At 34.5% G+C, this 22,859-nt stretch overlaps 1 protein-coding gene across 1 annotated transcript in view; it reads left to right on the top strand.

Moving 5' to 3' along the window:
* The window catches only part of LOC142347866 (uncharacterized), a 41,516-nt gene extending 20,022 nt beyond the window's left edge, over positions 1–21,494 (top strand). The window contains exons 3-6 of the mRNA XM_075399007.1: positions 16,022–16,170; positions 16,682–18,213; positions 18,819–19,010; positions 20,685–21,494. Coding sequence (XP_075255122.1) covers positions 16,022–16,170; positions 16,682–18,213; positions 18,819–19,010; positions 20,685–20,947 — 2,136 coding nt within the window. The 3' untranslated portion in view covers positions 20,948–21,494. The remainder of the gene's footprint in view (positions 1–16,021; positions 16,171–16,681; positions 18,214–18,818; positions 19,011–20,684) is intronic.
* The last annotated feature ends 1,365 nt before the right edge of the window (positions 21,495–22,859 follow it).

Raw genomic sequence — 22,859 nt, 5'->3', positions numbered from 1 at the left:
TGTTGCAACACAGAAGACAAAAACAACTTTTTGATGTTCTGAGCATGCTTTGTTGAAAACTGAAATTTCTTCTCCTATCTAGCTACCATAATAAAAAACTATTAAGATTTTTCTTAAAAAAACAAATTCATGCTCTTTGTCATTTACTCCTTGGCAAGAAAAATATAAAATGTTGCAACACAGAAGACAAAAACAACTTTTTGATGTTCTGGGCATGCTTTTTTTGAAAACGAATTTCTCTAAACGCATTCAGCTACCCTTCTAGGATTGAGCAAGATTATTTACAGGAAAAAATTATTTGAGATAAATTGTTGAGAGATAAACAATAAATTGAGCTAAGTAAAAAAATTAAATTCTGTAATAAACCGAAAAATTTGGTGGAAAAACTATGATATGCAGGAGCAGCTGAACGTGTCAGTTAAATAAAGTAGAATGATAGGAATTCGTCAAGAGCTTGAATCAAACAAATAGTGTAATGTTGTACAAGAAGAGTAGTTTCCACTGGAACTGTAAAAATAGCTAAATTTTCAAAAGTTAATTAGCCACTTGATCAATTAAGCAAGAAAGAACACAAGCTTTGTATCTGCGGGGGGTTGCTAGAAACAGCTTCAGTAGCGAATAAGTCTTGTTTGCGTATTGGGGTTAAAACTAACGGATAATGCGTGCTTTGACTGAAATCTTAAACAAAAGCGAATCGCTTCTTCAGTAAATGGTACCAGCATACTGAATATACATATACTCAACTATTAAACACTGGAAGTAAAATATCAGAGCACCTCAAGTCAATAAAAATCGAATGAGTTCATTATTGTTCTTTCTTGAATCAAATTTTCGGTGCATTCAGTAACCCTGTGTTAAAATTTTGGATTACTAATTGTTCTGTCGACGTTTTAAAATAACATCACCGTAACGATATTTGATAGAGCATCGGAAAGAGTAACATCCAAAGGAATTTGAAATTTAAAGCGACAGACTCTGTATAACATATTGGGTTATGAAGCCTGGCGAACATTTCGGAATTGAACACAACACTACTGCTACCTACTACTGCTACTGCCTACTACTACTATCTACAACTACTATCTACAATTAGTACCTACTACTACTACTACTACTACTACTACTACTACTACTACTACTACTACTACTACTACTACTACTGCTACCTACTAGTACTACCTACAACTACTACTAGATACTATTAATATCTACTACAACTACTTATTGGTTCTAAGTTACACTAGTACCTACTACTACTTCCTTTTAATACCTTCAAATGTTACCATTTGTTTACTAACTATCTACAAAAAGCTGTTTCTGTTTCTCTAAAAAATGAAAACAATTCTTATCTCTAGAGGAGACTCGCTGAGCATAAACAACAGAAGCTTTTCTCTATCTCAAGGTAATGTGTCCTGACTGACACAGACCGATAGAATTTAGCCGCTAATATTTTCAACAATTCATTAAGTGTTTGAAGTTTTTTCGAAGATATAAAAAACGCTGAAGCTATGTTGTATACGTTAACTCAGTAATTTTCAACTCAATGTTAATTTCTTAATTAACAATTAAGAAATCCATGGTATGGTATATCAAGTGGTACTTAATTAATTAAATCAATGTAGGGTTTTATTGTTTAGCGAACCAGTCTAATTTTTAGGAGTTTTTTTGATATGTTCTTTTTTTGAAGTGCAAATTTTTTTATACTTCATTCAAAAATTGCTTGCTTCAAAAATTCTATAGTGTGTGCCTTAATGGAAACAAGCACTTTACAACCTACCTACATTATCAAAAAAAACAGGTTTTACACTATATAGTTGTTTTCGTATGTTTATTCAGAGCCACCTGTTGTTTCAGTTGTCAGGAACTACACAAATTTTCCAAATCCCTACGTTTCAAAAACTTGTATAGACAGAAAACTGCTGGGATAGCTTGCCAGAAGGACAATGCGTTTGTTGAGTTTCATATTAACCTTAGCTTCGGCTCAGGATGTGTTCAAAGCTGAGACTGTAATTGTGAACTTGCTATGCATCAAAAGTTTAGCGCTACATGATCTTGCAATTTTTGTTATATTAACTTCTTCCTAATTTGTTAAATTTCATTTGGTCATTGTTTATCTGAAGAAAATTAAAAACGAATCAACCTCATGAAACATTCTTGCACAAACTCGTTGCCCAGTCTTGTTGCATTCTTGCACAGTCTTGTCGCATTTGAGAGCTCAAACAAAAACATTAAATTTAGGTGTTTAGCTGAACAAATTTTGTTTGTTTTCAGCGTCTGTTTACACTCCATGGGCACCAAATGGTTCCAGAGAAGTACTTCTCGCGGAATTTGAAACAAAATTCTTCTTTATTAGTGTTCAAAACACAACCGGAGACAGTATGGCTTTGGATAAGCAAGTAGAATAAAAATGTGAAACATGGTCGATCACTTTACCTAAAAGTTGAACCATTGTGTTCGATTTCGAGTTTGTGATCTAAACACTATTCAAGGATAATTGACTTTTAAGAAAAAGGCTTCTTTTTTAGTATTCAAAACTCAGAGGTGGCATGGATTTCGATAAGCAAGTTTATTAAAATGGTGATTTTGGTCGATTGCTCTACAGAAAAATGGAAGTCTTGAGTTTGTGTTTGAATTTTTGATCTAAAAACACTATTCAAGGATAATTGACCTTGAAGAAAGACTACTTTTAGTATTAAAAACACAATAATCGGTGACCGCTGAACTTTGAGTTACCAAATATAATAAAATGTGAAAACTTGCCCTATCCCTCTAACTTAAAGTCAAAGTTTGAGTTTGAGTTTGTGATCTATAAATAGTATTCAAGGGATTATTACGTCATAATAGTTGTTATGTTATATAGTTGTGAACGCAAAACATTTGAAATACGTTCTCACAATCTATTTAGACTACAGCTATATATGTGTCAAAAAAGTGAAGGAGACCTTCTGGTTTTACTAAGCTTTTTGATATAATTTACTATATTATATAGACTATATTCACGTTGTCTATTATGCAATCTTTACTGCACAACTTCTGCAAGCATTCTAAGCTGAAGAGTATAATTTTGCATTGTTCTATAGAAAAAAACAGAAATAACACATGATTTTCCTGGTGCTAGGAAAATTGGCGGACAGGTCGTTTAGTCGACAAGGAAAAAATGAGAAATTTAGACGACAGTTTTTATCATAATTGGTAATAAAAGTCTAATTGGTTTATAAATCAGTAGTTCGGTTGTGATAGATTCATATCAACTCCCATAGACCGTTGAGGCATGACCATTGCCCGCGAGGCATGGCCAGATGCGGTTAAATGCAGTCCAACCACATAAAGCCTCCGTTACATTAGTTGATGAAAAAACTAAGGTATACTTGTCCGCTTACAGAAAAGTGTTTTAAATTGGCCAATCACAGCTTCAGAATAAGATTTATTGCTCATTTTACTTAAATTGTCGGTAAAATGTTCATTTTCTTGCTGTGTTGACATATTTTACCAGTAATTTTTGAAAAGATAGGTCAGTGCAACTCTTTAAATGATTAAATTTCTCTGAAGAATATTCGGCTAATGAACATTAAATATTGTAAAATAACTAATGTGGAGATACCTTTAAGTCATGACCACATTAAGTAACAGTTAACACAACTAATTTTGGTTTTTGCTACCATAAAAACCGACAACACAGACAGTAGAAATCAAATTAGGAGCTTCGATACCATAGTCAAACTGACAAGTATACTTCTACATTCATTTGGCCGATTTGGAAAATTTCCAGTGTTAAAATTCTGTAACCCATAGTGCATCAAGTTCAAAGTTTAAGGTATTCAAAGTTTTTGGAAATTAGTGTTTCACTTTTCTATGCGGTAATATTGTATTATAATACTAGTATTCTTGGCTTTGTGTACTTCGTTTTTGATGTTATCTTTCCGAAGGGGTTTCTATGTTTTCAAACGTTTGTTTGTTATGGATCCTATGAAGAGTCAATTTGAGTTCTTTCAACTGAGTCAAAGACAAAAAACAACTGTCAAAAGGCAAATCCTGATTATAGAGGCAATTGAGCTAATAAGATTTCCAGATTTTTTAATGCAGTATTTTAATTTCCTCTGAGCTTAAAAAATGTGAGAAATAAGTAAAAATGTCTCTTGGAAAAAATCTCCAGGTGGAATTTTACTACTGCGTATTTTGCTTATTGCCACTATTGTCAATAGAGACCATTGTAATTTAACATGATTTTTATCCTCATGAAAATTTGTAGCCTCTATAACAATAAATGGTTGAATCATTATGTACATGAAAAAGTTGTTTTTCACGAGTAATCATATAGCAAAACCTTAATTTTCAATAAAGCTTTATTGATCGGCAATTTACGCTATGAAAATGAATCAGCGGTCTCACAGTTAGTATGAAAATATATTTTTTTCATGGCGCTCAAAAAAAAGGAAACCTCTAACAGAACTGCAAAATTAACAACGGTAAGAAAAGAAACGCTTTTTAATGTCAACTTGCTTTTAATTTGAAAGACTTAATATAAAACAATGCCTAGTTGAAATAAAAAAAAGACTTAGATTGTGCAAAGCAAAAATTTATAAGATATCCTTGTTAAACAAATTTTTATGTACAAGCTGATTTTTCATTACTCCTTTAACAAATTTGTTTTTTTACGACCTCAATAGTTTGCATTGAGAAAACTCATAGGAGAACGGAGAAGTATTTACTTCTTGCATCTATTGGAAATTTCGTTCTGATACGTTAAATGCTTACTATTCATGATACCATAGCTTTATGGATTAAAGAAGTTTTAAGTTCGCGTTAATGAATACTTAGGTTTTAAATTTTTATGAGTTACTTGAATAACATACTGAAATACTTCAAATTGACACATAACTCTAAAAGCTACTGAAGAAATTCTGTGAAAATCAAATGTTCTAAGACAAAACACAAGTTGTTGCACATGTATACGGAAAACAATAGTGCATACTTACGTCTATGGTTCAAATTGAGCCTTTGAGCAAAACATGTTTGTTATCTACTAACGTTAGCAGGGAACTTCTTATCGTTTCTTACAATAAACCACGTCAATACTATGCAAAATCAAAAGTATTATACAAATAACTTAATACTAAACGTACGACATAGAACCAGTTACTATATAAACTAGAAGCAATTGTAACCGTGAAAATCAAACAATAAGGCCAATAGTTGAGTTTAAATATATTTGATTTGTCCATTGCTTTTTCCATTGCTTTATATAAGTTAACGTTATTTTGTTTAAATTCAGCACAGTAGGGGGTCGAAATGTACTCCCAAATAAATAATTGCAAGCCTATGTACTCACTCTCTACTTATCACAAGTTTTGCTGCAACACAGTAGAGTACATGTATATATACGCCTTCTTGATCAGAGACAAGAGAATACTTAAGCAAACTAATAAAAGTGCTTTTAGCCAAAAATATTAAGCAACAATTTTGCAGAGAAGACTGAACTTCTCACAATATAGGTTTTTTTATTCATAAAAAGCAAGCGGTCAGGTTGAATTTTTTGTTTCAACCCGTGACTTGTAAGAGAGCCGAAGTGAAAAGAGCCGATTCAAGAGAACCGACATTTTATTTAAATTATAAGTTGATAATTTACGGTAAATTTTGCGACAAATTAATTTGGCTCTTAAATGAGACTACTACATTCGAGTATTGGAAAAAATAATATTTAGTATCTTCTAGAAAGCAAATTAAAAAAAAATATTATCTTGAAATCATCGCGGACCATGGCCATGCCTCAGCGGCTGTTGGGACTTGATATGAAACTATCATAACCGAACATGAGACCAATTAACCCGCTCAGGTACTTTTTTAAATAATCAACTAACAATTTAGGGTAATGAACGGCAATTTTTTGGTTTCGGCTCTACTTAAATCAAAACAAGTTGCGGTGTATTCTAACGTCAGCTCTTTATAACGTCGACTCTTGCGCGTATCCATTTCAACATTTCAGAACGATAATCTACGGTTTGGGGATCCTACTCTACAACAAATTTCCGACTTTCTAGTTCTTTAAACAGGTCGAAGCCTGTTTCCTGTTTGTCTGACGTGGATATTGTTCAACTAACATACTTTAGTTTAAAGGAGTGGTTTTTCAACTACTAAAATTTGGATAATAAGCATACACAACGGATTTTAATAAAGCACAGCATTTCAAAATAACAGGTTATAAATGGAAATTACTGGATACCAACGTCTAGTTCATAAGCTTTAATCGACAAGAATTTTTCAGTTCTAGTTGTTATTGTCGCATGAACACCTCACATTTTCATCGAATCTCATTCTTTTTGGAAAATTTCCACTGTGAATTACACATCCTCCAACAACACGAGATTGGCTCCTCTTTCGTAGAGCATGGTTAGCCGATGGCTCAGTGCTAAGTTTCTGGAAGTTTTCTTCCATTTTCGAGTTTTCTTCAAGAAGACTAGGGAATCGTTCTAAGATGGAAGATATCACAGTCTTTCTGTTATCATCGGTTGTGGATGATGTTGTATGATCAATTTTATCGTGAATGGTGGTTAGTTTTGTTTCAATTCTGCATGATTCGAGCTTTTTCCACATATTTTCCAAACCTTCTAAAGCAGCGAAATATTCTTCATGGCTCCTGAAGAGTGGCATACTTTCGAAATCATAACTGCGCAAGATCCTCTTTATGTCCATAGGAAGTGACCATATGTCAGAAGTCAAAGGATTAGGTATATTCTGAGAAGTTACTCCCGTTTCTGAGGGGGTTGAGTTGTTGATAAAGTCTTCCTCTTCGGTTATATTAGGTAATGTAGTAACAAAGTCAATAAATTTTTTGGGTATGAGACAATGATCGAAGGTAGTCCAGCTTGAAATTGAGCTGTCCTTCCTTTGTTGTATAAAGGCAATTTTGTTTTCATAACGAGTTTGATAGACAATTGTGCGCTGAAATGAGCCTTCAAATTGCGTTAGGATATGATACATTATAGGTTATAAACCGGCAGTTGAGTTTGGGTTTTGGCATACACTAACTGAATGAAATACAAGTCAAGAATGAAAACGCTAAAATATTAATTTGAGAAGCAATTCATTCAGTTAAAAGTAAATAAAAGCCGTTCGCTGGGATGTTAGCACTCGTTCTATTAGCCTAATTAGCCAAATAGTTTCCAATGAAGACCTATAACATTTCGAGGAGAACTCAGTTGTTAAATCAGTTAGAATAATTCTTATTCCTTTTCAGTTGTAAAAAGAATTGAAGTTTCTCCTAAGTACCTCAGACATTAACATTTCAATGTTTTGATCTGATTGCTACGTATAAAGCTGAAGAATTGCACTGTGCGTATGAGAAGTTCAGTCTTCTCTGCAAAATTGTTGCTTAATATTTTCGGCTAAAAGCACTTTTATTAGTTTGCTTAAGTATTCTCTTGTCTCTGATCAAGAAGGCGTATATATACATGTACTCTACTGTGTTGCAGCAAAACTTGTGACAAGTAGAGAGTGAGTACATAGGCTTGCAATTATTTATTTGGGAGTACATTTCGACCCCCTACTGTGCTGAATTTAAACAAAATAACGTTAACTTATATAAAGCAATGGAAAAAGCAATGGACAAATCAAATATATTTAAACTCAACTATTGGCCTTATTGTTTGATTTTCACGGTTACAATTGCTTCTAGTTTATATAGTAACTGGTTCTATGTCGTACGTTTAGTATTAAGTTATTTGTATAATACTTTTGATTTTGCATAGTATTGACGTGGTTTATTGTAAGAAACGATAAGAAGTTCCCTGCTAACGTTAGTAGATAACAAACATGTTTTGCTCAAAGGCTCAATTTGAACCATAGACGTAAGTATGCACTACTGTTTTCCGTATACATGTGCAACAACTTGTGTTTGTCTTAGAACATTTGATTTTCACAGAATTTCTTCAGTAGCTTTTAGAGTTATGTGTCAATTTGAAGTATTTCAGTATGTTATTCAAGTAACTCATGGAAATTTAAAACCTAAGTATTCATTAACGCGAACTTAAAACTTCTTTAATCCATAAAGCTATGGTATCATGAATAGTAAGCATTTAACGTATCAGAACGAAATTTCCAATAGATGCAAGAAGTAAATACTTCTCCGTTCTCCTATGAGTTTTCTCAATGCAAACTATTGAGGTCGTAAAAAAACAAATTTGTTAAAGGAGTAATGAAAAATCAGCTTGTACATAAATATTTGTTTGACAAGGATATCTTATAAATTTTTGCTTTGCACAATCTAAGTCTTTTTTTTATTTCAACTAGGCATTGTTTTATATTAAGTCTTTCAAATTAAAAGCAAAGTTGACATTAAAAAGCGTTTCTTTTCTTACCGTTGTTAATTTTGCAGTTCTGTTAGAGGTTTCCTTTTTTTTGAGCGCCATGAAAAAAATATATTTTCATACTAACTGTGAGACCGCTGATTCATTTTCATAGCGTAAATTGCCGATCAATAAAGCTTTATTGAAAATTAAGGTTTTGCTATATGATTACTCGTGAAAAACAACTTTTTCATGTACATAATGATTCAACCATTTATTGTTATAGAGGCTACAAATTTTCATGAGGATAAAAATCATGTTAAATTACAATGGTCTCTATTGACAATAGTGGCAATAAGCAAAATACGCAGTAGTAAAATTCCACCTGGAGATTTTTTCCAAGAGACATTTTTACTTATTTCTCACATTTTTTAAGCTCAGAGGAAATTAAAATACTGCATTAAAGTATCTGGAAATCTTATTAGCTCAATTGCCTCTATAATCAGGATTTGCCTTTTGACAGTTGTTTTTTGTCTTTGACTCAGTTGAAAGAACTCAAATTGACTCTTCATAGGATCCATAACAAACAAACGTTTGAAAACATAGAAACCCCTTCGGAAAGATAACATCAAAACGAAGTACACAAAGCCAAGAATACTAGTATTATAATACAATATTACCGCATAGAAAAGTGAAACACTAATTTCCAAAAACTTTGAATACCTTAAACTTTGAACTTGATGCACTATGGGTTACAGAATTTTAACACTGAAAATTTTCCAAATCGGCCAAATGAATGTAGAAGTATACTTGTCAGTTTGACTATGGTATCGAAGCTCCTAATTTGATTTCTACTGTCTGTGTTGTCGGTTTTTATGGTAGCAAAAATCAAAATTAGTTGTGTTAACTGTTACTTAATGTGGTCATGACTTAAAGGTATCTCCACATTAGTTATTTTACAATATTTAATGTTCATTAGCCGAATATTCTTCAGAGAAATTTAATCATTTAAAGAGTTGCACTGACCTATCTTTTCAAAAATTACTGGTAAAATATGTCAACACACCAAGAAAATGAACATTTTACCGACAATTTAAGTAAAATGAGCAATAAATCTTATTCTGAAGCTGTGATTGGCCAATTTAAAACACTTTTCTGTAAGCGGACAAGTATACCTTAGTTTTTTCATCAACTAATGTAACGGAGGCTTTATGTGGTTGGACTGCATTTAACCGCATCTGGCCATGCCTCGCGGGCAATGGTCATGCCTCAACGGTCTATGGGAGTTGATATGAATCTATCACAACCGAACTACTGATTTATAAACCAATTAGACTTTTTTTACCAATTATGATAAAAACTGTCGTCTAAATTTCTCATTTTTTCCTTGTCGACTAAACGACCTGTCCGCCAATTTTCCTAGCACCAGGAAAATCATGTGTTATTTCTGTTTTTTTTCTATAGAACAATGCAAAATTATACTCTTCAGCTTAGAATGCTTGCAGAAGTCGTGCAGTAAAGATTGCATAATAGACCACGTGAATATAGTCTATATAATATAGTAAATTATATCAAAAAGCTTAGTAAAACCAGAAGGTCTCCTTCACTTTTTTGACACATATATAGCTGTAGTCTAAATAGATTGTGAGAACGTATTTCAAATGTTTTGCGTTCACAACTATATAACATAACAACTATTATGACGTAATAATCCCTTGAATACTATTTATAGATCACAAACTCAAACTCAAACTTTGACTTTAAGTTAGAGGGATAGGGCAAGTTTTCACATTTTATTATATTTGGTAACTCAAAGTTAAGCGGTCACCGATTATTGTGTTTTTAATACTAAAAGTAGTCTTTCTTCAAGGTCAATTATCCTTGAATAGTGTTTTTAGATCAAAAATTCAAACACAAACTCAAGACTTCCATTTTTCTGTAGAGCAATCGACCAAAATCACCATTTTAATAAACTTGCTTATCGAAATCCATGCCACCTCTGAGTTTTGAATACTAAAAAAGAAGCCTTTTTCTTAAAAGTCAATTATCCTTGAATAGTGTTTAGATCACAAACTCGAAATCGAACACAATGGTTCAACTTTTAGGTAAAGTGATCGACCATGTTTCACATTTTTATTCTACTTGCTTATCCAAAGCCATACTGTCTCCGGTTGTGTTTTGAACACTAATAAAGAAGAATTTTGTTTCAAATTCCGCGAGAAGTACTTCTCTGGAACCATTTGGTGCCCATGGAGTGTAAACAGACGCTGAAAACAAACAAAATTTGTTCAGCTAAACACCTAAATTTAATGTTTTTGTTTGAGCTCTCAAATGCGACAAGACTGTGCAAGAATGCAACAAGACTGGGCAACGAGTTTGTGCAAGAATGTTTCATGAGGTTGATTCGTTTTTAATTTTCTTCAGATAAACAATGACCAAATGAAATTTAACAAATTAGGAAGAAGTTAATATAACAAAAATTGCAAGATCATGTAGCGCTAAACTTTTGATGCATAGCAAGTTCACAATTACAGTCTCAGCTTTGAACACATCCTGAGCCGAAGCTAAGGTTAATATGAAACTCAACAAACGCATTGTCCTTCTGGCAAGCTATCCCAGCAGTTTTCTGTCTATACAAGTTTTTGAAACGTAGGGATTTGGAAAATTTGTGTAATTCCTGACAATTGAAACAACAGGTGGCTCTGAATAAACATACGAAAACAACTATATAGTGTAAAACCTGTTTTTTTGATAATGTAGGTAGGTTGTAAAGTGCTTGTTTCCATTAAGGTACACACTATAGAATTTTTGAAGCAAGCAATTTTTGAATGAAGTATAAAAAAATTTGCACTTCAAAAAAAGAACATATCAAAAAAACTCCTAAAAATTAGACTGGTTCGCTAAACAATAAAACCCTACATTGATTTAATTAATTAAGTACCACTTGATATACCATACCATGGATTTCTTAATTGTTAATTAAGAAATTAACATTGAGTTGAAAATTACTGAGTTAACGTATACAACATAGCTTCAGCGTTTTTTATATCTTCGAAAAAACTTCAAACACTTAATGAATTGTTGAAAATATTAGCGGCTAAATTCTATCGGTCTGTGTCAGTCAGGACACATTACCTTGAGATAGAGAAAAGCTTCTGTTGTTTATGCTCAGCGAGTCTCCTCTAGAGATAAGAATTGTTTCCATTTTTTAGAGAAACAGAAACAGCTCTTTGTAGATAGTTAGTAAACAAATGGTAACATTTGAAGGTATTTAAAGGAAGTAGTAGTAGGTACTAGTGTAACTTAGAACCAATAAGTAGTTGTAGTAGATATTAATAGTATCTAGTAGTAGTTGTAGGTAGTACTAGTAGGTAGCAGTAGTAGTAGTAGTAGTAGTAGTATTAGGTACTAATTGTAGATAGTAGTTGTAGATAGTAGTAGTAGGCAGTAGCAGTAGTAGGTAGCAGTAGTGTTGTGTTCAATTCCGAAATGTTCGCCAGGCTTCATAACCCAATATGTTATACAGAGTCTGTCGCTTTAAATTTCAAATTCCTTTGGATGTTACTCTTTCCGATGCTCTATCAAATATCGTTACGGTGATGTTATTTTAAAACGTCGACAGAACAATTAGTAATCCAAAATTTTAACACAGGGTTACTGAATGCACCGAAAATTTGATTCAAGAAAGAACAATAATGAACTCATTCGATTTTTATTGGCTTGAGGTGCTCTGATATTTTACTTCCAGTGTTTAATAGTTGAGTATATGTATATTCAGTATGCTGGTACCATTTACTGAAGAAGCGATTCGCTTTTGTTTAAGATTTCAGTCAAAGCACGCATTATCCGTTAGTTTTAACCCCAATACGCAAACAAGACTTATTCGCTACTGAAGCTGTTTCTAGCAACCCCCCGCAGATACAAAGCTTGTGTTCTTTCTTGCTTAATTGATCAAGTGGCTAATTAACTTTTGAAAATTTAGCTATTTTTACAGTTCCAGTGGAAACTACTCTTCTTGTACAACATTACACTATTTGTTTGATTCAAGCTCTTGACGAATTCCTATCATTCTACTTTATTTAACTAACACGTTCAGCTGCTCCTGCATATCATAGTTTTTCCACCAAATTTTTCGGTTTTTTACAGAATTTAATCTTTTTACTTAGCTCAATTTATTGTTTATCTCTCAACAATTTATCTCAAATAATTTTTTCCTGTAAATAATCTTGCTCAATCCTAGAAGGGTAGCTGAATGCGTATAGAGAAATTCGTTTTCAAAAAAAAAGCATGCCAGAACATCAAAAAGTTGTTTTTGTCTTCTGTGTTGCAACATTTTATATTTTTCTTGCCAAGGAGTAAATGACAAAGAGCATGAATTTGTTTTTTAAGAAAAATCTTAATAGTTTTTTATTATGGTAGCTAGATAGGAGAAGAAATTTCAGTTTTCAACAAAGCATGCTCAGAACATCAAAAAGTTGTTTTTGTCTTCTGTGTTGCAACATTTTATCATTTTCTTGCCTAGGATTAAAAGACAAAGAGCATGAATTTTTTTTTCGTAAAAAATCTTGATAGTTTTTAATATGGTAGCTAGATAGGTGTAGAAAATTCAGTTTTCAACAAAGCATGCTCAGAACATCAAAAATTTGTTGTCGTCTTAGTTTGTGACATTTTGCTTGCCAATGCTTAATGGGACAGAGTTTAGCTACGCTGAGGGTCAAAATCCGTGAGCAAGATTTAATATTATTGGATCGTGGAGACAAATAACAACATTCTTCAAGGCAATTAAGTTGCCCTCCAGGAACTTATCTCCCCCCTCTCTCTATCTCTCTCCCTCTCTCTATCTCTCTCTCTCTCATCGGATTGCAAACATATAAATACATAAATACATAAACACATTCAGACATATATACATACATTTCACTGTATAGATATAGAAAAACATACACACATAAAACCAAGAACGTCTTGACATATACACACATTTACAATTTCTACCCACAGACATACACTTCAGCTTATACTCATAGAAACATTACTAAACTTAAGCACAGTTATATTTACTTATAAACAGATATACACTTTCATATATACTTTCATTATACACATGAATACGCATAATTATATAAATAAAACTCTCATTCTTTCGTTTCTTTCAATTGTTCATTCCTCCATAAACATTACAATTTTGAACACATGTAAGCAAATATACGTACTTGTTTTGATAGAAATATACATAGTTACACATGTATATAAAAAAAATAAAGCCAAGCTTTCCACATCACACTGAACATTTGCAAAAGTATTGTCAACAAAAACTGCTTCTGACTGCTCTTTGACTTCTTTCAGACTACTTCAAAAACTGAGTTTTTCATGTCCTATTTGGTTGAACAAAATGAAGTCCACAAAAATCATTTTTGAAAGCTCCTTCATTGCGAAAAATCCATTTCATGCCACTTTAGGGCTTCAAAAAATTTTTGAAACTTTTTTTCAGAAAAATAACGAAATTTTTGTATGTTTCGACCCCCCATACTTCATAGGTGAATAAAGTGAAGTCAACAAAAAATCACTTTTGAGTGCTCTTTTATAGCGCAAAATCCATTTCAGACCATTTTAGGACTTTGAAAAATTTTGAAAATTTTTTTCAAAAAATTCGAAATTTTGATATGTTTCGACCCCTATACTACTTAGGTGAAAAAAATGAAGTCAACAAAAAATCACTTTTGAGTGCTCTTTCATAGCGCAAAATCCATTTCAGACCATTTTAGGACTTTGAAAAACTTTGAAAAATTTTCGAAAAAATTTTTGAAATTTTTTGAAAAATTTTAGGCTTCTGGTGTCTTATATTAGGTTTTTTATGTTTTCACCAAAAAGATTTAGTGAGAGTTCAAAACTTAGGTAACACCTAATTCTATATACAGCGAACATTTCAACAGCGGATATCTGCCATGTTACTGGAGGGCGGGGGGTCCGGACACCCCCCCTACAAGAACTCTCACCACCGAAAAACTGATTTCCTCTTAGTGAAAGCAAGTTTTTTGGTTAAGTTTCGACAGCCAACTTAACCCAAGAACTGCTCTCAGGCTGGCGAAACTTAACCAAAAAACTTGCTTTCACTAAGAGAAAATCAGTTTTTCGGTGGTGAGAGTTCTTGTAGGGGGGGGGGGGGGGGGGGTCCGGACCCCCCCCTCCAGTAACATGGCAGATAGTATTACTACTGATGAGCAAGCAGAAAACGGAAGTTCTGTGAGTGAATAAAGAAAGGCTTCATTTCTCAGTCGTGAGTTTTCGCTATTAAAGACCTATGAAATGTGCTAGTTTCGATATCTGAAAATAAATTGAGGGGACAAATTGTTTGTCTCTAAATGTTGTCAATTAATCTGATCACTTGAATTGAAAATTATTTCAATTGATTGCACCCCTGTTGCTGTGAACAAATTGCCTAGCTCAAAGTTTAAAAGTATTGATTATTACTCACTGCGAAAAATGTTGGTGTCTCAGTATTAGTATGAAACGTCTTTGCCTTTGTATTATTCTGTTTTCTTTTGTCTTTTTCTTGATTAATGTTTTTTTCACAATAGCTTGAGCTCATGTCGAAGTTTTTTCCAACACGATAATTATATCTATTTTTTGTCAAAATTGCTCTGCCTCCAAAAAGAAATTGAGTCCGAAATTTTAGTCTCATATTTGAAAAGTTGTTTCGGAGTTTTATCAGCCTTATGATTTCATAATGGGTCGTTTGGCGCGCAGAGTTGATTGTGGATTTCTAGTTTTTCAAGAGTAGTATAATGATGTATTTCACGACAATGTTAAACCCTGTTATTTTTTTACTCTATCAATATTTGACCATCCTAAGACTTTTGGCCGTTTGTCAACGTTACTGAATGTTTTTATTATTGTATTTTCGCTGTATCAAGATTTCAGTGCGTTTTAAGTCAAAATAGGTCTTATGCTTTGAATTTGTGTGGCTTTTTTGTACTGTCACTGAATGCTGTCATGATTGTTATTGTTTTTGTTTTAAATTGCTTCAATTTCTATCCTCAAATCATGACAGGTGCGTGCGTAAAGTTTTTTTGGATCAGATCTGTCGAGGTAAAAAGTTTAAATCAAGACATTGGTTTCGGAAGCAGGTAATGGTTTTGGTGAGATTCTGACGCTTTGAGCCGGTCCTGAAATTCTTCCGTCTGCTGTTTTTTTACTTCGTCGTCAAGATTTTTGACTTTACAATCACTTCGAATCTGCTTTTTGTTCTTGCAATTTCAACTGAATTGCATGCATGACCTCATTTTTCACTTTTAGTGGAGATAGTTTTTTGTTCATTCTCTTGGTTAAGTCTTTGGTCACATGTGACTTACTCTCAAAAATGACTTCCTCGCCCTGAAGTTGATTTTTCTTTACCTTAATTTAAAGAGAAAAGGTCAATTGAGTGCTTGTCAATCTAGTTGGAGGGTATTTGAGGGCAGCTAAATGAAACGGCAATAAGTGAAAGAGATTCTTAAGCAAAATATAACCACTCTGCATTTCATAAAAATGTTATTTTTTCGGTCTGTATTTATTGGAGACTGCAGATCCCCGAAGCTATTGCGGTTACTTTCTGGCAATCTGCCAGTTATGTTATTTCTGTTTCATTCCCGATATGTGTTAGGGAGTTCAACGGCTGACATTTTTCAGCAATTTGCCGGCTATTTTTCAAAATTTATGCATCTGCTCAGTAATTTTTTGAATGGATCTTTCTGTTCCAGTTGACTGGAGTTCATAATTGGACAATTTCGGATGTAGAGGAGTGGCTTACATACTCCGTGGAGCTACCTCAGTACACCTCAATATTCACCAAATTTAGAATTGATGGAAAGGCACTCCCCAGACTCTGCATGTCATCTTCTAACAACAGGGATTAATATTTCACGTTCATTTTCCCCAGATTGAGGATTTTTTATTATTTGTTACAAATGGCTATCATAAACACTATAAGACATCTTAATTTCAATTTTGAGAGATTTGCTATAAGCTAGACTCAAAGTAAGGACTTTGCTTCAAAATAAGGGCATTTTGCTACAAAATAATCTAAAAGTATTGACTTAAACAAAATTTTCGATATTTTACTAAGATCACAGCAAAAAATGAAAATTAAAAGGGGGGAAATTCTCTTGTCTCAGTTTAATCAACTAGTATTAGTTTATTCATATTTGAGTGCTCAAAATTATCTAAGGGGCGGAGCTCTTGTTTTAGGCTTAATTCTGAACTTAGAAGCAATCATAATGACGGTCACCATTTATAACAGATGGCTGGCCTTGTTTATCTGTAATTGTACGCATTCAGTTAAAGCACGCAAAATGTCCTTATAGAGGCTTGGTTAATACAAAAATTGTTTACTTGGGAAGTTGAAACAGTTCCAATTACAGCCTGTTCCAAAAGCTGGGAATTGTCAACAAGACGCACCAAAGGAAGATTGCTTTGAAAGCTATGGACGTGGTTCTCTTTGGCCTGCCCAAAAAGAATACTCTAATCAAAGACATAGTTTTATTATTGGGTTTAATGACTTCATCAATTGCTTGTTGGTATTTGCTCTACCAGTACAATTACAGTCAGAGGCAATTGAAGAAAGTTCTGAAAGATTTGAACAGTTTGCAACAAGCGGAAGAGTCGTTGAATCAAACTCAGAAACAGCTTGAAAATCAAGATCAAGATGACCTGAGGAAATCTACAGAGCACAGGTTATCGGCTGCTTATAGTAACGGAGAAATTTTGAAGCGATCGGATAGTTCAATTTCAGAACAAGAATTGATATCAAAACTTGCGGACAAAGATGAGGAGAATTTGGCGTTGAAAGCTGAAATTGAAAAGTTGCAAGGGATGCTACGACAGCAGAGTTTGGAAAGGTTGTCGTCGGTTTCAAGTTCTGGATTTGAGTTGCCTCCGTTGCTAATTGAATGGCTTCAAGTTACACACGAAATAGAGTTGAAGCATTTCTTAGCTCGGAAGAAAAATGCAGAACAGCAGTTAGAGATTGCGAAGCAGCACGGTGAGAAATTAACCAAAAAACGAAATACGTTCTTAGGTGCACTCCAAGTAGCCCACGGAACTGGTTTGTCGGGAATTGACAACGAAATTCTAAGAGCGCGAACTGCTCTTACTGAAGTTACGAACGACCTGCACGAGCGGACTAATCGTTGGCAAGCAATTGAATCCTTAACTGGGCGATCCATAACTCGTAACAGCGGATTCAAAGAGCTGAAAAAGTACATCTCGAACTATCAAAGTATAATCAAAAGCGTCAATTCAGGTGTTGGTTTTGGTAGTGTGATTAATCAACGTGCAGGAATCAATCATAGCCAAGTTGTTTCATCACTGGTAACGCCCCCGTTTAGTAGCGCGCAATCTAGCACAATCGTTTCTAGATCGACAAGTCAGCCTAATTTTGTTCTGAGGAGTTTCTCCAAACCGGGGAAAAGCGGTACGGAAGACATTTCCTCGTTACCTGAAAGCGATTCGACTACAATTAACTCCATAGACCCAAAAAGTCGACTGCTAATAGCTCAAAATGATAATTTAGTACAACCTGTTTCTATTGGTCAACGTCAACAGGTTTTCAAGGGCCCCAATGCTCAAAATGGGAGTGAACGGAGTGCTCATAGAAGCCCGAGAAGCAACAGTAGTTATTCGGATGTTATCAATATGACGACTTCACGAAATGGACAAAATGGGCTATCTTTGGTAAACGAAAAGCGTCAAAGTGATTCGGCTGGAATATTGACCAACAGCGCTGGCATTTCAATTGATTGCACCCCTGTTGCTGTGAACAAAATCCCAAATTCAAAGTCCACGGTGTCGTTTGCAGCCGAGAATGAATCGACTTTGAATGGGGGTGATTGCAGTGAAAGTGAAGGAAGCAGTCGAATGTTTAACAGTCCGAAGTTCACTGGCTTTGCAGGAGGTATGTCTGCTCCTTTCAGAAATTTTGAATCAAATGTCGTGATCATAACCCTTTTCTATGATCTCTGTGAGCTCCTCGTGCATCCAGAAAGAAAGTTTATTTTGTTAGAAATACGTGTTTGAAAAGTAACTCCAGGGTTCTTGTAGAGGGACGTGCCTGTTTTCTAAGGCTTTCTAATGTGTCTTGTGTCAGCTAAGATCTTGAAAGACTGTTGAAAGATTATAAAATTTGGTAACAGTGCTGCTTAAGCTCTTCAGGGGTCTCAAGCGTTTGTTGTAATGGACCTCACTGGAAATAAATCGATCGTCTAACAAAGTTCACTAAAATACCTTGCACTTTATTGGAATTCGGATCTAATGTTGCGTAATCAGAAATTGATTAACTGTCATCTGCATTCAGTATAGATAGCAGCTCTCTCCTCAGATAAACCGATTTTCAATTTGACGTACGTGATTTTTGTGTCGACTAATGAAATAATGCGATCAGTACTGTCCAGTAAGTCATTTATTCAATAAGCCGTAGTTGAATCAAAATCGGACACGGTCTCAATTCATTAATAACTGGATACGTTTAAAAACAGTGGTCTAATTTACGTTGCTTTTCAGGTGACCAAACTACGGACGAATCAGCCTCTCTCTGCTCGATATCGGCTATGTCTGCAGTATCCACGGATGACATCATGAGCAGCTCAACTCACAAGTCCTCACCCCAGTTGCCAAACACTGCAAATACTACTCCTACCGCAATCAATAACAAACAGAACAGGGCTATCGTTGCCAATAGCACTAACAAAAAGGGTACGAACAACAGGGTTTTGATATCAATTTTTGCTGCTTTGAAAATTGATCCTTTATTTTGTTGCAAACAGTTTTCTTGCGAATTATGTCAATTGATCTCATCTCAATTTTAAGATCTCCTTTATATTCCGCTTTTTCGGAAATCTTAGTTTTCGTATCAGGTTCATCATCGTAAGATAACACAGAATTGAATACTCAATCCATCTTTTTATTTCTTCGGACTGCAATTTTTAAATTATAACTCTCACTCCCCAATGTTTCATAACTCATTCCATAATAACAAAAATTGCGAGCGATATGTAGTTGACAAAAAGGTGGATTATTGGAATCTAAAAAATAGAAACACAATAATTTTTTATATAAAAAGACGATGGGTGGATTTCGTCTACTTTGTTTTTTGAATTCTGTATATTGCCAAAATAACGTTCAAATTGGTCTCTTCAAGCGTGTGTAGTTCATTCAATTGAATAGTTAAAGAATTTATGGAACATGAGATTTGAAAAAACCAAAAAGGGCATATTTTTGAAAATGAAGCAAAACCATTTTTTTGCCTTTATAGAATGTGTCGGATTGGTTTATCTACTCTTCTAATAAAAATTATGAAGTGAGACAGAGAGATCCGCTTATTGTTTTTTGTTTTTTATAGGCATTATCATATACAGCGCCTGTCCTTTTCAGAAGACTCTTTTGAAGTAGCGATATTTTGATACCGTCTCGCGTGAATTGTTGCCTTGGTTATTCCTAAAACCTAGATAAAATTCTTTTCCTTTGTTTGCGGCAGGGATTCAGCAGGCTTAAATGCAAAGTTCCTATTTCAGAATTTAGGGGAACTTCTCGACTGAACTTTCTTTTGAGGTATCGGTTGAGGCCTTTTAATAATTTAAGGAGACTATTATCTTGGTAGGAACTTTTTTCTTGCCAATGGTGACTACTCCATATAGACAATTTGATAAAGTTAGTTCTTTGTTCTGATTGCACTATGAATCTTAAGTGTGCAAAGAATATCTGCAACTGGTGGGTTGAATTTTAATTGCTTCCCAAGGAAGTTTGTAGCGCTTATATTAGTCTTGCTGGTCTTTTTCGATGTTTTTCGAATTACTAACTTCTCCTCTGATCGATTTTTCTTATGACTATTTGACTTTCTCGAAAGCGGGATAAACAGGAAGCCCGGAGGGCATTAAGATCTCTTAGAGCCTTACGCCTCACTAGTATCTAAGTATTCTAAACTGTTTAGTAGACGACATAAGTGCGTGATTTTAAGGGCGTTGCTTAGAGTTTGATCCCTCCCCACTCCTCCCACTCCCCACCTAACCCTCCCCACCACTTCACGCCCACTCACACTCTACCACTCCAAAATTTCACCCACCTGTTATCCCGCACGCTCGCAACCATCCGTGCTCACCACCCCTCCCCTAGACTCACCCCAACCTACAGCAACATAGAGAATAATGTCGGCTGAATTTTGAAAAATGCCCATTCTTTTTTGCCATCTCTGTAAGCATTTTTCTGTCTAATCAAAGCCTGCTTCTACATTAGATATAGAAAGCGCGTTTTCATTAATTTTGTGCAACATTATACGAATTCACAGAACCTTCATTTTTCCTGAAATCGTTCTATAAAACGATGCTGATTGTTTCTCCAGTTTGTGATTGTTTATCAAAACTCTGTTAAAAGCTGCGAAAAAAGGCAACCGAGTTTTGAAGCACAGCAATACGTTCGACGGGAATCTAACAGAAGATAACGAGATCTCCAAGAAGAGCGGCAAGAAAAGTTTCCTAAAACGGCTGATGAGGTCAAACTCACACAAGTCGAAATCTTACAACTCTTCCTTAGGTAAAAGCAGCTCTAAAGATCTGAACTTAACTAGTGGATCAATGGAACTTAGTTCGAATAATAGCAGTTTGAGAAGAACTATAACTAACGATAATGGAAATTAGAAATTATTTAAATGTCGATCTTTACCGTTAATGCGAACCACCCTTTGGCAAGTTTTATATTGCACTCTTGTAAATTATGTATTGCTGCATAGCTAACTTTCATGAAAAATGACACTTACACTGAGAAGGGGTTCAAAATTAGTTATATCCACTTATTTGGGGAGGGGCTATTGACGAAAAAGGTCAGGAAATTTATTTATTGCACACAATTTTAGTTATATTGAAATATATATGGTCGCTATTGCGTAGTATTGATTCAAAAAGAATCTTAATGCTCAACTTAAGTGCAGTTTTATATTACTGTCAAATTACTAGCGAAAGCTCAAATTTAATCCCAGAAAGGGGTAAATAATGCGTGAATGACAAATGAATTATCTCAAATTAGTTTAGTCGTGACTAATAACTATGTAATAGATTTGTTTATATTTGATATGTCGGTGCTGTCAAAATCTTGTCTGGTTAGTGGCCTAAATTGAATTAATTGCTCCTAGAGCTGACAGGGTTTGCAGTTTCATGTTGATTCATTAAATTAACCTAACATTTCAAATCTTGTTTTTTTCAGGCTCTGTGTTTAAAAAGGGGCTTTCTTTTTATAGCCCTCCAAGCTTAGTGGGCATATAGCGTCAACCCCCATTATTGTAAGTATACCATCATAGGGAGGGGTTATATTTTCTTGGAAAGGGGGGATCTAATAGGAAAGACTCCGGGAAAGCAGCAGTAGAGCATTTGCAGTAGCTGTCAAGTGGTAGTGATGTTGGAGTTCTTATGTGACTTAGGGGCGCTGAAATGAAGTTTGTAGCTATACTTTATAGGTCCATTGTGTTTATCTTTTTCCCTGTGGCCGATTAGACTTGAGTGGCTTTTTTCAATCTTGAGTTCTTGATTTTAACCTGGCTAAATGAGTCCCTTGAATGTTGAGCTGAACTGAATTGTACGTCCTAATTGGGGGCATTTCAATGCTGGAAGACAAATGGGCTCCTCCAAAAAATGGAATTTTTGTCGGGAGGACGTACATAGACGATAATCAGCTATGGTCACATAATAACTCGTTTCATTGCTTGTCCTTGTTTTTGCCCCATTTAAACTATCACACAATAGTAATCGACGACCAGCCGAGCCGAAAAGGTATCTCTTACGATAGTAGTAAGATAATCTGCCATATGCTTGTAGGGGGGGGGGGGGGGGGGGGGTTGGGGTTCGGACCCCCCCCTACAAGACTTTTTACCACCGAAAAACTGATTTTCTCTTTGTGAAACAAAGTTTTTTGGCTAAGTTTCGCCAGCCTGTGAGAAGTTCTTGGGTTAAGCAGTCTGGCGAAACTTATCCAAAAAACTTTGTTTCACAAAGAGAAAATCAGTTTTTCGGTGGTAAAAAGTCTTGTAGAGGGTGGGGTCCGAACCCCCGCCCCAACAAGCAAATGGCAGATTTCCGCTGTGGCAATGTTTGCTGTATATAGAATAAGGTGTTACCTAAGTTCTAGACTCTCACTAAATGTTTTTGGTGAAAACATAAAAAATCCAATATAAGACACCAGAGGCCAAAAAATTTCTCAAAGTTCGAAAATTTTTCAAAGTTTTTCAAAGTCCTAAAATGGTTTGAAATGGATTTTGCGCTATGAAAGAGCACTCAAAAGTGATTTTTTGTTGACTTCACTTTTTTCACCTATGCAGTGTGGGGGTCGAAACATACAAAAAATTCAAAATTTTTTCAAAACTTTTTCAAAGTTTTTCAAAGTCCTAAAGTGGTCTGAAATGGACTTTGCGCTATGACAGAGAACTCAAAAGTGATCTTATGTTCACTTGAAAATTTTTTCAGATGAAGTCTACCTAAAAAAAGCAATTTTTGTTCATTTATTTATTTCTCTGTTTGAGAATCAGCATGACAACAATTGCGACCATAGATTTAATGAACA

Source organism: Convolutriloba macropyga, chromosome 10, assembly GCF_964194025.1.
Source record: "Convolutriloba macropyga chromosome 10, txConMacr16.3, whole genome shotgun sequence".
Taxonomy (NCBI): Eukaryota; Metazoa; Xenacoelomorpha; order Acoela; family Convolutidae; genus Convolutriloba; species Convolutriloba macropyga.
The sequence above is the reverse complement of the archived record's forward strand: the minus strand, read 5'-3'. Positions and strand labels throughout refer to the sequence as shown.